The sequence below is a fragment of the Bombina bombina genome, unplaced genomic scaffold, assembly GCF_027579735.1.
Source record: "Bombina bombina isolate aBomBom1 unplaced genomic scaffold, aBomBom1.pri scaffold_764, whole genome shotgun sequence".
In the NCBI taxonomy this organism is placed as follows: domain Eukaryota; kingdom Metazoa; phylum Chordata; class Amphibia; order Anura; family Bombinatoridae; genus Bombina; species Bombina bombina.
The window spans coordinates 62,864-80,000 of record NW_026512933.1 but is presented as its reverse complement, the minus strand read 5'-3'; the positions used below and the strand labels follow the sequence as shown (position 1 = coordinate 80,000).

The 17,137-nt window shown below is 43.4% G+C and overlaps 1 protein-coding gene across 1 annotated transcript in view; it reads left to right on the top strand.

Moving 5' to 3' along the window:
- The window catches only part of LOC128644607 (inactive serine protease PAMR1-like), a gene marked incomplete at its 3' end in the record, with an annotated part of 74,795 nt that overhangs the window by 16,350 nt on the left and 41,308 nt on the right, over positions 1-17,137 (top strand). Inside the window, exon 3 of the mRNA XM_053697152.1 lies at positions 14,573-14,701. Within this exon, the coding sequence (XP_053553127.1) occupies positions 14,573-14,701 (129 nt within the window). The remainder of the gene's footprint in view (positions 1-14,572; positions 14,702-17,137) is intronic.

Sequence of the window (17,137 nt, the reverse complement as noted above, 5' to 3'; positions counted from 1 at the left end):
GCGCTATTGTAATCTGCTAGAGGAGATCTGGGGAGAGGTAGAACTTGTAGGGAGCTATTGCAATCTGTTAGAGGAGATCTAGGGAGAGCAAGAACTTGTAGGGCACTATTACACTCTGCTAGAGAAACTCTGAGGGAGATAGAACTTGTAGGGCACTATTGCACTCTGCTAGAGGAACTCTGGGGGAAGTAGAACTTGTAGAGCACTATTACACTCTGCTAGAGGTGCTCTGGGGAAAGGTAGAACTTGTAGGGCGCTATTGCACTCTGCTAGAGGAACTCTGGGGGAGGTAGAACTTGTAGGGCACTATTACACTCTGCTAGAGGTGCTCTGGGGGAAGGTAGAACTTGTAGGATGCTATTCACTCTGCTAGAGGAGCTCTGGGGAGAGGTAGAACTTGTAGGACACTATTGCAATCTGCTAGAGGAGCTCTAGTGAGAGTTAAGAACTTGTAGTGCGCTATTGCTATCTGCTAGAGGAGATCTGGGGAGAGGTAGAACTTGTAGGGCGCTGTTGTAATCTGCTAGAGGAGATCTGGGGAGAGGCAGAAATTGTAGGGAGCTATTGCAATCTGCTAGAGGAGATCTGGAAAGAGCTAGAACTTGTAGGGCGCTATTGTAATCTGCTAGATGGGCTCTGGGGGAGGTAGAACTTATAGGGCGCTATTGCACTCTGCTAGAGGAACTCTGGGGGAGGTATAACTTGTAGGGCACTATTACACTCTGCTAGAGGTGCTCTGGGGAAAGGTAGAACTTGTAGGGCGCTATTTCACTCTGCTAGAGGAGCTCTGGGGAAAGGTAGAACTTGTAGGACACTATTACAATCTGATAGAATGTCAGGGTGCCAGGAATCAGACGGAGACGAGAAGTGCAAAAATAATCACAACTTTATTAATAACAAAAAATAATAAAAAGTCCACAAGTCAAATAACAAGCCAGGAGTCAAAACCAGAGCTGGTAGTCAGACGAGCCGGAATCAGGAACAAGGAAAACAGCAGAGTCAGGAACAAGCCAGGGATCAGGAACCAGGAAGGACATCAGGCAGCCAGGTAATACACAGGAACTCTCACAAACAGGTCTGAGACAACGCAAAGGCAAAGCATACTGAACGGAGGCCCTTTAAATAATAAGTGATGACATCACAATTCGGAGACTGCATCCTGTCTCACACGGATGATGCAAACCAGTCTGGCCATAAAAGGAAGTGCAGGAAATGAGCAGCATAAAATGGCTGCCAGCAGCACATGGCAAACACAACAGGGAAAAAACCCTGACAGTACCCTTCCCTTCAACGACCCCTCCCCCGTGTGAGTACAAAAGGCTTATTGGGAAAACGGGCATAGAAGGCACGGAGGAGGGCGGGAGCATGAACATCAGAGGAAGGAACCCAAGAACGCTCCTCCAGACCGTAGCCCCTCCAGTGAACCAAAAACTGTACACGGCCCCTGGACATAGGAGAGTCAATAATGCTGCTGACTTCATACTGCTCATGGTTGTCAACAAAGATAGGACGGGGACGAGGCAACACAGTGGTAAACCGATTACAAACCAATGGTTTCAAGAGGGAGACATGAAAAACATTGGAGATGCGCATAGCAGGAGGAAGGTCAAGAGCGTAGGCCACAGGATTAACCCGTCGGAGTATTCGAAAAGGACCAACATAACGATGAAGGCAATCCTGAATCTGCACCCACGTGGAACGGAGTTGCCGGAGATGCTCCTCCAAAGCCGGAATACCCTGAGACATGAATGAATCGGACAACAAGGATGGTTGAAACCCATAATTCTCCATGAACGGGGATAACTTGGAGGAAGCATTAATAGCACTATTCCGAGCAAACTCTGCCCAAGGTAACAGTTCAGACCAATATTGAGACATAGCAACGGAGGAACTGTTCCAGAGCTTGATTAGACCGTTCCGCAGCCCCATTGGATTGAGGGTGATATGGAGAGGAGAAGGAAAGCTGGATCCCCATTTGAGCACAAAAGGAATGCCAAAATCTGGAGACAAACTGGCTACCACGGTCCGACACTATCTCCTTGGGTAACCCATGTAAACGGAAGACCTCCCGGGCAAAAATTGAAGCAAGCTCCTGAGCGGTAGGCAGCGTCATCAAGGGAATGCAATGTGACATTTTAGAAAAACGGTCAACCACCATAAGGATAACAGGATTGCCATTGGAAACAGGGAGCTCGACAATGAAGTCCATGGAAAGACCCACAGGAAGACATCAAGGAGTCTTACTCTGTGCACAAACTGAGCAGGAGGCAACATATGCAGCAACATCAGAACGAAGACCTGGCCACCAGAATTGTCAAGTGACAGACCAAATCATTTGGTTCTTGCCTGGGTGACCTGCGGCTTTAGGATAGTGGTAAGTGTGCAAAAAGTTTAGTTTGAAGATTCTCAGGAAGAAAACACCACTAGATTTCTCAGGAGGTGCATTGGTTTGTGCAGCCAGGATCTCATCCCCCAAGGAAGAAGTCAAATTAGTGCATATGGTAGCCAAAATATGGTCAGGAGGTATAACAGGAGTAGGTACAGACTCCTAGGGCAGAGGCGAAAATTGTCGAGAGAGGGCATCAGCCCTAACATTCTTACTACCAGGCAGGTAGGAGACAACATAATTAAACCGAGACAAAAATAGCGCCCATCTGGCCTGTCAGGGCGACAAACGTTTTGATTCAGATAGATAAGTTAAATTCTTGTGGTCAGTAAGAATGAGCACTGGCACGCTGGTACCCTTGAGAAGATGCCTCCATTCCTTGAGTTCCAAAATTATGGCTAGTAATTCCCTGTCGCCAATTTCATAATTGCACTCCGCTGGAGACAATTTCTTAGAGAAGAAACCACACGGATACAAGGAACCATCAGGCATGGGACGTTGAGACAAGAGGGCACCTACTCCAGTCTCAGACGCATCGACCTCAAGAACGAAAGGCAGGACAGGGTTAGGATGAGCCAGAACTGGAGCGGCAGCAAAGGCAGTCTTAAGACTATCAAAGGCCTTAATGGTAGTAGGTGACCAATGGAGTGGATCATTCTCTTTACGGGTCATGTCTGTGATAGGTTTAACCAAGGAAGAAAAGTTTTTAATAAACTTTCTATAGTAATTGGCAAACCCCAAAAAACGTTGAATAGACCGAAGACCAACTGGGCGAGGCCACTGCAGAACTGCAGATAACTTGTCAGGATCCATGGAGAACCCTGCAACGGAGATAACATAACCTAGGAAGGTTACTTGAGTCTGATGGAACTCACATTTCTCGAGTTTACAATACAGGCCGTTCTCACGTAGTCTCTGAAGAACCCGTGTAACATCAGAACGATGAGCCTCAAGTGATGGTGAGTGTATGAGGATGTCGTCTAAGTACACCACAACACACTGTTGTAACATATCTCGTAGGATATCATTAATAAATTCCTGAAAAACAGCAGGAGAATTACATAGGCCAAAGGGCATTACAAGATACTCATAATGCCCACTCCTGGTATTAAATGCTGTTTTCCATTTGTGGCCCTCCTTAATCCTAATGAGATTTTACTAAACTTGATTTGAGAGGAGCGTACAGACCGTAGCTCCCTTGAGGCGGTCAAAGAGTTCCGTAATGAGCGGAATAGGGTAAGCATTCTTAATGGTAAGATGATTAAGACCGATTTAATAGATACATTGTCTTAACTCGCCACCTTTTTCTTCACAAAGAAGAAGCCAGCCCCTGCAGGAGAGCAGGATTTGCGGATGATCCCCCACGACAGAGCATTGGCAACATACTCCTCCATAGCACAATTCTCTGCAACAGACAGAGGGTACACCCGGCCCCGAGGAGGAATGGTTCCGGGTTGCAGGTCTATGGCATAATCGTAAAACCGGTGAAGAGGCAACGTACCGGCACGCACCTTGTCAAACACGTCTAGGAACTCTCGGAACTCCTCTGGCAATTGAGATACCGAAGAAGTGCACAAGACTTTAAATGGTTTCCGAAGACAAGTGGAAATACATTGCGGGGACCACAACAAAATTTCGGACCTGCGCCAGTCGAAACTGGGATTGTGCTTTTGGAGCCAGGGATAACCCATAACAACTGGAAAATTCGGAGAGTTTATCACCTGGAACTGGAGGGTTTCAAAATGGAGAGCCCCAACAGCCATGGACAACGGAGCAGTTTTGTGAGTAACGAGTGCGGGCTGAAGGGGCCTGCCATCAATGGCCTCAATCGCAAGCGGAACGGACCGAGGCAAAACAGGAATGGAGTTCTTTGATACAAAAGCACTGTCAATGAAATAGCCTGCAGCACCGGAGTCAACAAGAGCCTGAGTGACTGTGGAGGAGTCCACCCAGGAAAGGACAACCATGACCAAAGGTTTCTCCTTAAGCGGTTCCGGGGACGAGGATAAACCACCCAAGGTCTGCCCCCTACAGGACCTTAGGTGTGAGTGTTTCCCAGCCGTGTAGACTTTAAAAGGTGGCCCTGTAACCCACAATAGAGGCAGAGCCCCTCCCTCCTCCTAAAGGCCCTCTCCGCCGCGAAGAGACGCGTGAATCCCAACTGCATTGGCTCAGCAGTACCTGGTGACTCGGGACCAGGAGGCATGGGAGGAGAGGGAGGCATGGGTGGGAACGAACACGTAGGAGACAACGGAACAGGAGGCTTCCGCAAGCGCTCCTTGAAAGAGGGCCTCTCTCTGAGTCTGATGTCAATTAGGATAAAAAAAACCAATGCCTCGAGATCCTCTGGTAAATCTCTGGCAGCAACTTCGTCTTTAATCGCATCAGAGAGCCCATGAAAGAAGGCGGCAACAAGGGCTTCATTGTTCCAACCTACCTCTGCGGCAAGCGTACGGAACTCAATAGCATACTGAGCAACAAATCTTGTACCTTGCTGAATGGACATGAGTCATTTAGCAGCAGAGGAGGAGCGAGTCAGAACATCAAATACCCTTCGAAAGGAGGCCACAAATTCAGGGTAATTTGAAATCACAGGTTTATTAGTCTCCCACAAGAGATTAGCCCAGGCAAGAGCTGTGTCAGAGAGTAACGAGATGAGAAATCCCACCTTAGCTCTGTCAGATGGAAACGCCTGAGGTAACATCTCAAAGTAAATGCCCACCTGTTTCAAAAACCCTCTGCACTGAATAGGATAGCCTCCATATTGCTGAGGTAGAGGTGCAGAACCGGACATGCTCCTGGTAGGCATAGGTGCAGCAGCGGAAACAGGAGCAGCCATAACTTGCGGGACACTTTGGTCCAAATGTGCAGTGCGAGTCAGCAGGGTTTGCAGGGCTAGTGCAAATTGATCCAAGCGGTGATCCTGTTCATCCATCCTGGAAATGATGGCAGGTAAAGGTGGATTATTAGCACCATCAGATTCATGGCCTTTGCGTAATGTCAGGGTGCCAGGAATCAGACTGAGACGAGAAGTGCAAAAATAATCACACCTTTATTAATAACAAAAAATAATAAAAAGTCCACAAGTCAAATAACAAGCCAGGAGTCAAAACCAGAGCTGGTAGTCAGACAAGCCTGAATCAGGAACAAGGAAAACAGTAGAGTCAGGAACAAGTCAGGGATCAGGAATCAGGAAGGACATCAGGCAGCCAGGTAATACACAGGAACTCTCACAAACAGGTCTAAAACAAAGCAATGGCAAAGCATACTGAACAGAGGCCCTTTAAATAATAAGTAATGACATCACAATTCTGAGACTGCATCCTGTCTCACACGGATGATGCAAACCAGTCTGGCCATAAAAGGAAGTGCAGGAAATGAGCAGCATCCCTTAAATGCACTACAGTCAGGAAGAGAGGTGAGTAAAATGGCTGCCAGGAGCACATGGCAAACACAACAGGGAAAAAACCCTGACATAGAAGATCTCTAGGGAGAGTTAAAACTTGGAGTGTGCTATCTGCTAGAGGAGATCTGGGGAGAGGTAGAACTTGTAAGGGGCTTTTGCACTCTGCTAGAGAAGCTCTAGGGAGAGTTAGAACTTGTAGCATGCTATTGCAATCTACTAGAGTAACTCTTGGTGGAAGTAGAACTTGTAGGACACTATTGCAATCTGCTAGAGGAACTCTTGGTGGAAATAGAACTTGTAGGACCCTATTGCAATCTGCTAGAGGAACTCTTGGTGGAAGTAGAACTTGTAGGACGCTATTGCAATGTGCTAGAGGAGCTCCGGGGAGAGATAGAACATGTTGGGTGCTTTTGCAATCTGCTAGAGAATCTCTGGGGAGAGGTAGAACTTGTTGGGTGCTATTGCAATCTGCTAGAGGAGCTCTGGGGAGAGGTAGAACTTGTAGGGCGCAATTGCACTCTGCTAGAGAAGCTCTAGGGAGAGTTAGAACTTGTAGCATGCTATTGCAATCTACTAGAGTAACTCTTGGTGGAAGTAGAACTTGTAGGACACTATTGCAATCTACTAGAGGAACTCTTGGTGGAAGTAGAACTTGTAGGACGCTATTGCAATCTGCTAGAGGAACTCTTGGTGGAAGTAGAACTTGTAGGACGCTATTGCAATCTGCTAGAGGAACTCTTGGTGGAAGTAGAACTTGTAGGACACTATTGCAATGTGCTAGAGGAGCTCCGGGGAGAGATAGAACATGTTGGGCGCTTTTGCAATCTGCTAGAGAATCTCTGGGGAGAGGTAGAACTTGTTGGGTACTATTGCAATCTGCTAGAGGAGCTCTGGGGAGAGGTAGAACTTGTAGGGCGCAATTGCACTCTGCTAGAGAAGCTCTAGGGAGAGTTAGAACTTGTAGCATGCTATTGCAATCTACTAGAGTAACTCTTGGTGGAAGTAGAACTTGTAGGACACTATTGCAATCTACTAGAGGAACTCTTGGTGGAAGTAGAACTTGTAGGACGCTATTGCAATCTGCTAGAGGAACTCTTGGTGGAAGTAGAACTTGTAGGGTGCTATTGTAATCTGCTAGAGGAGATCTTGGAAGAGGTAGAACTTGTAGGGTGCTATTGTAATCTGCTAGAGGAGATCTTGGAAGAGGTAGAACTTGTAGGGTGCTATTGTAATCTGCTAGAGGAGCTCTGGGGGGAGGTAGAGCTTGTAGGGTGCTATTGCAATCTGCTAGAGGAGCTTTGGGGAGAGGTAGAACTTGTAGGGGGCTTTTGCAATCTGCTAGAGGAGCTCTGGGGAGAGGTAGAACTTGTAGGGCGCTATTGCAATCTGCTGGAGGAGCTCTGGGGAGAGGTAGAACTTGTAGGGCGCTATTGCAATCTGCTAGAAGCACTTTTGAAACAGGTAGAACTTGTTGGGCACTATTGCAATTTCCTAGAGGAGCTCTGGGGAGAGGTAGAACTTGTAGGGTGCTTTTGCACTCTGCTAGAGGAGCTCTGGGGGGAGGTAGAACTTGTAGGGCGCTATTGTAATCTGCTCGAGGAAATCTGGAAAGAGGTAGAACTTGTAGGGCGCTATTGTAATCTGCTAGAGGAGCTCTGGGGAGAGGTAGAACTTGTAGGGAAATATTGCTATCTGCTAGAGGAGCTCTGGGGAGAGGTAGAAATTGAAGGGCGCTATTGCAATCTGCTAGAGGAACGCTGGGAAGAGGTAGAACTTGTAGGGCGCTCTTGCAATGTGCTAGAGTTTCTCTGGGGAGAGGTAGAACTTGTAGGGCGCTATTGTAATCTGCTAGAGAAAATCTGTCAAGAGGTAGAATTTGTAGGGCGCTATTGTAATCTGCTAGAAGAGCTCTGGGGAGTAGAACTTGTAGGGTGCTATTGCTATCTGCTAGAGGAGCTCTGGGGAGAGGTAGAACTTGAAGGGCGCTATTGCTATCTGCTAGAGTTTCTCTGGGGAGAGGTAGAACTTGAAGGGCGCTATTGCAATCTGCTAGAGGAACGCTGGGAAGAGGTAGAACTTGTTGGGCGCTTTTGCAATCTGCTAGAGTTTCTCTGGGGAGAGGTAGAACTTGTAGGGCGCTATTGTATTCTGCTAGAGGAAATCTGTCAAGAGGTAGAATTTGTAGGGCGCTATTGTAATCTGCTAGAAGAGCTCTGGGGAGAAGTAGAACTTGTAGGGTGCTATTGCAATCTGCTAGAGGAGCTCGGGGGGAAGTAGGACTTGTAGGTTGCTATTGCACTCTGCTAGAGGAGCCCTGGGGAGAGGTAGAACTTGTAGGGCGCTATTGCACTCTGCTAGAGGAGCTCTGGGGAGAGGTAGAACTTGTAGGGAGCTATAGCAATCTTCTAGAGGAGCTCTGGGGAGAGGTAGAACTTGTAGGGCGCTATTGCAATCTGCTAGAGGAGCTCTGGGGAGAGGTAGAACTTGTAGGGCACTATTGTAATCTTCTAGAGGAGCTCTGGGGAGAGGTAGAACTTGTAGGGCGCTATTGCAATCTGCTGGAGGAGCTCTGGGGAGAGGCAGAACTTGTAGGGCGCTATTGCAATCTGCTAGAAGCACTTTTGAAAGAGGTAGAACTTGTTGGGCACTATTGCAATTTCCTAGAGGAGCTCTCGGGAGAGGTAGAACTTGTAGGGTGCTTTTGCACTCTGCTAGAGGAGCTCTGGGGGGAGGTAGAACTTGTAGGGCGCTATTGTAATCTGCTCGAGGAAATCTGGAAAGAGGTAGAACTTGTAGGGCGCTATTGTAATCTGCTAGAGGAGCTCTGGGGAGAGGTAGAACTTGTAGGGCGATATTGCTATCTGCTAGAGGAGCTCTGGGGAGAGGTAGAACTTGAAGGGCGCTATTGCAATCTGCTAGAGGAACGCTGGGAAGAGGTAGAACTTGTAGGGCGCTTTTGCAATGTGCTAGAGTTTCTCTGGGGAGAGGTAGAACTTGTAGGGCGCTATTGTAATCTGCTAGAGGAAATCTGTCAAGAGGTAGAATTTGTAGGGCGCTATTGTAATCTGCTAGAAGAGCTCTGGGGAGTAGAACTTGTAGGGTGCTATTGCTATCTGCTAGAGGAGCTCTGGGGAGAGGTAGAACTTGAAGGGCGCTATTGCTATCTGCTAGAGGAGCTCTGGGAAGAGGTAGAACTTGTTGGGCGCTTTTGCAATCTGCTAGAGTTTCTCTGGGGAGAGGTAGAACTTGTAGGGCGCTATTGTATTCTGCTAGAGGAAATCTGTCAAGAGGTAGAATTTGTAGGGCGCTATTGTAATCTGCTAGAAGAGCTCTGGGGAGAAGTAGAACTTGTAGGGTGCTATTGCAATCTGCTAGAGGAGCTCGGGGGGAAGTAGGACTTGTAGGTTGCTATTGCACTCTGCTAGAGGAGCCCTGGGGAGAGGTAGAACTTGTAGGGCGCTATTGCACTCTGCTAGAGGAGCTCTGGGGAGAGGTAGAACTTGTAGGGAGCTATAGCAATCTTCTAGAGGAGCTCTGGGGAGAGGTAGAACTTGTAGGGCGCTATTGCAATCTGCTAGAGGAGCTCTGGGGAGAGGTAGAACTTGTAGGGCACTATTGTAATCTTCTAGAGGAGCTCTGGGGAGAGGTAGAACTTGTAGGGCACTATTGCAATCTGCTAGAGGAGCTCTGGGAGAGGTAGAACTTGTAGGGGCTATTGCAATCTGCTAGAGGAGCTCTGGGGAGATATATAACTTGTAGGGGCTATTGCAATCTGCTAGAGGAGCTCTGGGGAGAGGTAGAACTTGTAGGGTACTATTGCAATCTGCTAGAGGAGCTCTGGGGAGAGGTAGAACTTGTAGGGCGCTATTGCAATCTGCTAGAGGAGCTCTGGGGAGAGGTAGAACTTGTAGGGCGCTATTGCAATCTGCTAGAGGAGCTCTGGGGAGAGGTAGAACTTGTAGGGCGCTATTGCAATCTGCTAGAGGAGCTCTGGGAGAGGTAGAACTTGTAGGGCGCTATTGCTATCTGCTAGAGGAACTCTGGGGAGAGGTAGAACCTGTAGGGTGCTATTGTAATCTGCTAGAGGAGATCTGGGGAGAGGTAGAACATGTAGGGCGCTATTGCTATCTGCTAGAGAAGCTCAGGGAGAGGTATTGGCAAATAAAAAAATAAAAATCCATAAGAAAACATTTTTTCACAGTACAGTGCGCTTTCACATATCAGTACAGCAGCAGAAATCAGCCTCCAAATGGGGGTGGGAGACAGCCTAGTCCGCTTAAAAGGGTGTTTCTGCAGTTGCTTTAAAAACAACAAACTCTTTAGTGCAACAATGTTTTCATCAGTTATGAAATAGCTTGTTCAGAATATGAAAGAAAAATGACAACACACAAGACATTCATCAGTGACAGTAATAGTAAAGCAATTTGTAAGAGACCTTCTCATTTCTCATTGGTTGCTTGTTTTTTGGCATCATCATTGGTCCGTGAAACCCTGAGATGAGCTTACTCTTTTTGTTTTTATCCAATTAGAATGTAGGATGCGGAGGTTATTACATACACAAGTCACCAGGCTAAGTAATGCAAACTGTCACACGTCTAATGTACTACAAGGGCACTGATAGGAAAAGCTGAATATAGACAAACAACAAATGGTCAGGATAGAGCTAGTAATGTATAAACTCTAGTTACAATAGGTTCTTAGTACACTAAAGATAATCCTCTCAGATGCTGTGTGAGACCCCGTGGGGTTTGCAGAAGTTATATTAAGTGTGACTAACAGCAGGGTGAGTTCAGTTCTGCTGCAGAAACATCATGAAGCCACAAAATCAGCAATTAAGTGCCTCATTACACAAGGTGTGAATGCACAATAATGGCCAGATTACAAGTGGAGCAGTATTTAACGTTCCCACTCACAAGTTAACTCCGTTAGAAGTAAGATTTTTGCGCTTCGGGTAGTGCGCGTATTACAAGTTGAAATTAAATAGGTTTTCGCTCACGCACTAATCTGTTGCGCACAAAAAGCCTAACTTAGAATATCGCAAACGTGTTAACTTATTCCCCCATAGAAGTGGATGGAGCAAAAAAGTGGAAAAAACCCTAAACCTAGCACCCTACTCACGCGCAAATCCGATTGCATATTCTAAAGTTCGCTAACCAAACATGAAAATATAAATATTTCACATTCCAATGTTCTTTACATAACAGAACATGTTCTATTTATTCATAAATTCATATTTCTACATATATCTGATGGTATTTTAGTACCATCTATAGCTATAGGTGCAGATATATATAGCTATATATAGGAATATCTGATAATAAATATATATAACACATTCTGCTATGTGCAGAATTTTGAAATGTGAGATATTTACAGTAAATACACAGTATAACACTTTATTAAATATGAATATTGCATAAATACATTGTATTTACATGTTTACAGCTACTTAACTGCAAAGGGCTCCACTGCACTCCACTCCACTCCACTGCACTCTATGAGGCCTATTTATCAAAGGTGCGGATCAGGTCCGCAAGACCTCGCTGAATGCGGAGAGCAATACGCTCTCCGTATTCAGCATTGCACCAGCAGATCTCGTGGCCCTGATCTGAGCAGGCAGATAGGGTTATAGAGCAGCGGTCTTTAGAAGATTCGCCAGAAACACGGGCCCACAAGCTTTATATAGAGCTTGATAAATGGGCCTCTATATATGTTTACATACATATTTATGTGAAAAAGAAGAAATAGAGCGCAACAGGTACATTCAAGTGTAGTTTAATAGACAGGATTACACGCAAAACATACAATTGCACTTACTCGATGTAAGTTAAAAACAGGCGTCCATAGCAATACATGTAGTATTCACGACAATCAGGAGTAGAGGTGGTTTTTTAACTCTCCGATGCTCCCCAGCGTCTCCGGAACTCCCTGAGGCTGTGATCACATGATGGTTGAGTGTAGTGCGTATACCGGACGCAGCAAAAGTCCAGAAATACCCCTATGCGTTTCTCCCTGTCAACGGCCGGGCTTTATCAAGAGGACAAATATCGGATAGGGAACTCCATTATTTTCTTTCCTTAAATAGGCCAATTTTTCATTAAAACACGCCTCCCACCCATCATGGGGTGTGTTATGATGTCTCCCTTTTTCATTGGTTATTTACAATCCAATCAGATCCACATGTCATAGGGGTAAGTACATCTCTCACTACCCATACTAAGACATAGGGAGAATGGGGGGCGTGTGTTTAAAACTGTTGTAAATCATTATCACTTGCAAGAAATTTGATCGTTTTGGAGAAATAATAGAACCAGATCTAGATATAAAACATGGTCATGACTAAATATTTTATGAAGTAAATAACTAACTTCTTAAAACATTAAAACATAATTTCGAGCATTATGAAAAATATATACAAAAAAATCATAAAAACTCATTCAAAATTCATAAAGAATTCATAAAAATACCTAAAATCTATATTGTATCATTGCACAAATCATATGCATACACATTAATTGATGCTAAAACTAGAATTAAAAAAAAACGATAGAACTATTTCATATGAGTTTCTAAAAACCACTTTATATACATTTCTAAAATCCTATCTGAAGAGAACATTTAAACAGTGACCTAGTGATCTACATGTGTGCTGCCACATCTATGTCGATATTGAGACCTGCAGGATGTAAACTTTTTAATTTGTAAATCCTGAGGGTCTCTAATTTTCTAAGTTCTAGCAACCTATTTTGTTTACTTGGTGGGACCCAATCAATTACTTGAACTTTTAAAGAGTTAGGTTTGTTATTGTGATGGTCTAAAAAAATGTTTAGAGACACTGGGGCCGAATTATCAAGCTCCGAATGGAGCTTGATACGTCTGTTTCCGCGCAAGCCTTAAGGTTCGCCAGAAACAGCAGTTAAGACCGCTGTTCCATAACTGATCCGCCTTTTCTGAGGCTGCGGACATCAATCTGCCTAATCCTATACGATCGGGCTGATTGACACCCCTGCTAGTGACCGATTTGCCGCAAATCTGCAGGGGGCGGCATTTCATAAGTAGTTCACAAGAACTGCTTGTGCAAAGATAAATACCGACAGCGTATGCTGTGGAAATTCATTGATGTCTATCGGACATGATCTACTCAGCAGATTATGTCGGACAGGCCGATAATAAATCGGCTCCACTGTGTTTTACGAATCCTTTATATTATAAATATTCTCATTCACCCTACGTCTTATCTTTCTTTTCATGCGACCAACGTATAATAGGCCACACCCACATTCTAACAGGTAAACTTTGATAAATATCCCCCTATATCTTTGAGCCCTTAGAAGTTTTTAATGCAATATTTTTTTTAAATAATTGTTATTAGATATGGTTATTATGAGTGTAACTGTATTTTTCAATGTATTTTTGATGTGTTTTGTGCCTTTTTTTGCTTAGTGCACACAGTTTACCAGAGCTCTGAGGACACGCAAAATGTTTAAATATACACAGTATATATCAGTAATTAAAGGGACAGTTAACCCAAATTTTCAAATAGGTAATTCCTATAAAGTTGCTAACGATTTTTAGTTTGCACTGTAGCCTAATTTTTTAGCCTAAATTGTTTATCATAATCGTTAGGTTGTTCAGTGTCCAGCTCTAACTCAGCAAATTCTCGTCCTTCCATGCTTCTGTGTTTTTGCGCATGCGCATTGCACCGCTAACACTCTAGGGGGAGCATTACTTACCAGGTACAAGAGATGAAACGAAACTGCAGCCGGAAATATCAGACGTCTAGGAACATGAGAAAGGATTTTGAGTTCCTTCCCCCTACAGTGTTAGCGGCGCAATGCACATGCACAAAAACACAGGAGAGTGCAAGGACGAGAATTTGCCGAGTTAGAGCTGGACACCGAACAACCTGACGATCATGATGACGAAATATGGGAGGGGACAGGCGGGCATTTTAAACAGCAAGTAAGAAACAAGTAAGTAGTAATGCTTATAAACAATTTCGGCTAATAAATTAGGCTACAGTGCAAACTAAAAATCGTTAGCAACTTTATAGGAATTGCATATTTGAAAATTTGGGTTGACTGTCCCTTTAAGTACTGCATTACAAAAGGTCTACACGCACAATAATTTATTATACATGCACAGTATATATCAGTAATTAAGTACTGCATTACAAAAGGTCTGCACACACAATAATTTATTATACATGCACAGTATATATCAGTAATTAAGTACTGCATTACAAAAGGTCTGCACACACAATAATTTATTATACATGCACAGTATATATCAGTAATTAAGTACTGCATTACAAAAGGTCTGCACACACAATAATTTATTATACATGCACAGTATAAATCAGTAATTAAGTGCTGCATTACAAAAGGTCTGCACACACAATAATTTATTATACATGCACAGTATATATCAGTAATTAAGTACTGCATTACAAAAGGTCTGCACACACAATAATTTATTATACATGCACAGTATATATCAGTAATTAAGTACTGCATTACAAAAGGTCTGCACACACAATAATTTATTATACATGCACAGTATATATCAGTAATTAAGTACTGCATTACAAAAGGTCTGCACACACAATAATTTATTATACATGCACAGTATAAATCAGTAATTAAGTGCTGTATTACAAAAGGTCTGCACACACAATCATTTATTATACATGCACAGTATACATAAGTAATTAGGTGCTGCATTGTGGAGAACATTTTCCTCCTGGAATAAAGATGTTATGTCTTATCCTCTGACCACAGGCTGCACCATATTTGAGAATTGTAAGAGCTGTCACAATGGCTCATGGGGAGGCATGCTGGACGACTTCTACGTGAAGGGAAGTTACTGTGCGGAGTGCCGGATGGGTTGGTATGGAGGAGACTGCATGAGTAAGTGTTATTATCTTCCCTGACAGACATTACTGAACAGTAATTGAACATAGATATTAATTTGCTTATTGATAACCTCATCTGTGAACAGGACTGGACATCATCATTATGTGACCTCTAGGTCACGCCCCAGAGAATCTGCTCCTAATGGGCGAGATTACATATACGGTGCAGGCTTCAGCATAACTGCTTAAACCCGCGCCACCCATAATTTCATCTCGCACATCGGGGTATCACATATATGGCGCCGGCAGTTCATAAAGTGTCGTAAGTCGGATAAACTAGTGATGTCCAGAAATGAGCGTAAATACAAATTTCTGGAGTAGCCAGTGATTTACGGCACTTTAGAAACTGCCGGTGCCTAAGAAAATAAAAAAAGATATCAAATCTCCCATAAAAGTCTAAACCGCCTTCCAAAAATAAACCTGACACATAAAAACCCCTATATCCACAATCCCCCCACATCGCAACTAATAATAAATGTATTAACCCCTCAACTGACAACACCCCACAACGCAGTATGCCTAATTAAACTATTAAGCTCTAATCCGCTATTCACTCACATCGCAATCTACCTAGAAAAAGTATTAACCCCTAAATCCGCCAACCCTAACATTGTAAACTACTTAATAAATGTATTAACCCCTAATCCACCATTAATCTACATCCCAAAGTACCTATTAAAATAATTAACCCCTAATCCGCCATTAACCCACATCACAACAAACCTTATAAATCTATTAACCCTAATCCGCCAAACCCAAACAAAGCAATAATCCTAATAAAACTGTTAACCCCTAATCCACCAAACCCCCTCAATGCATTTACCCTAATTAACCTAATAACCCCTAATCCGCCAAACCCCCACAATGCAAGTACCCTAATTAACCTATTAACCCCTAATCCACCAAAACCCCACAATGCAAATAGCTAACAGCTAGATTACGAGTTTGGCGTTATGAGTGAAAAAGCATTGTTATGCTTCATAGCGCTGCTTTTTCCCTAACGCCGCTATTACAAGTCTTGCAGGTATAGGTGTACCGCACACCTTTTTGGTCATCATGCAACGTCAGTACCGCACTTTTAAAAAAGTCCTTTTTCAATGGGACTCCCATAGCGCCGGTATTACGAGTTTGCCTGGGAGGCCAAAAAGTGAGCGGTACACTCTATAACCACACGATCCGTACCGCCATCTAAACTCAGTAGTTATGAGTTTTACGTTATAAATCTGTAGCATAAAACTCATAACTAAAGTGTTAAAAAGTACACTAACACCCATAAACTACCTATTAACCTCTAAACCGAGGCCCTCCCGCATCGCAAACACTAAAATATATTTATTAACCCCTAGTCCACCGCTCCCCGACATAGTTGCCACTATAATAAACTTATTAACCCCTAAACTGCTGTCCTTCCGCATCGCAAACACTATTTAAATATTATTAACCCCTAATCTGCCGTCCGCCCACACCGCCACTATAATAGACCTATTAACCCCTAAACCGCCGCCCTCCCGCATCACTACATAAATATATTAACCCCTAAACCTAACCCTAACGTAACCCTAAATCTAACCCTAACCCTAATGTAACCCTAACACTCCCTAACTTAAATATAATTAAAATAAATCTAAATAAAACTTAGAATTATTACCTAAATAATTCCTATATAAAACTAAATACATACTTACCTGTAAAATAAAACCTAAGCTACAGTAGCTACAATATAACTAATAGTTATATTGTAGCTAGCTTAGGTTTTATTTTTATGTCACAGGTAAGTTTGTATTTATTTTAACTAGGTAGACTAGCTAGTAAATAGTTATTAACTATTTACTAACTACCTAGTTAAAATAAATACAAACTTACCTGTAAAATAAAACCTAACCTACCATACACTAAAAACTAACATTACAATAAAACTAAAACATTAAATTGATCAAATACAATTATCTAAATTGCAAAAAAATAAATAAACACTAAATTGCACAAAATAAAAAATGAAATTATCCAAAATAAAAACGAATTACTCCTAATCTAATAGCCCTATCAAAACAAAAAAGCCCCCCCAAAATAAAAAAAAAAACCCTAGCCTACACAAAACTGACAATTGCCCCAAAGAAATCAGCTCTTTTACCTGTAAAAAAATACTAACAAGCCCTTAACAGTAAGACCCACCACCCACACAACCAAACCCCCCAAATAAAAACCTATCTAAATTAACCTAAGCTAACCATTGCCCTGGAAAGGGCATTTGGATGGGCATTGCCCTTAAAAGGGCATTTAGCTCTTTTACATTGCCCAAAACCCTACTCTAAAAATAAAACCCACCCAATAGACCCTTAAAAAAACCTAACACTAACCCCCAATGATCCACATACAGTTTTCGAAGACCAGACATCCATCCTCATCCAAGTGGGCAGAAGTCTTCATCCAA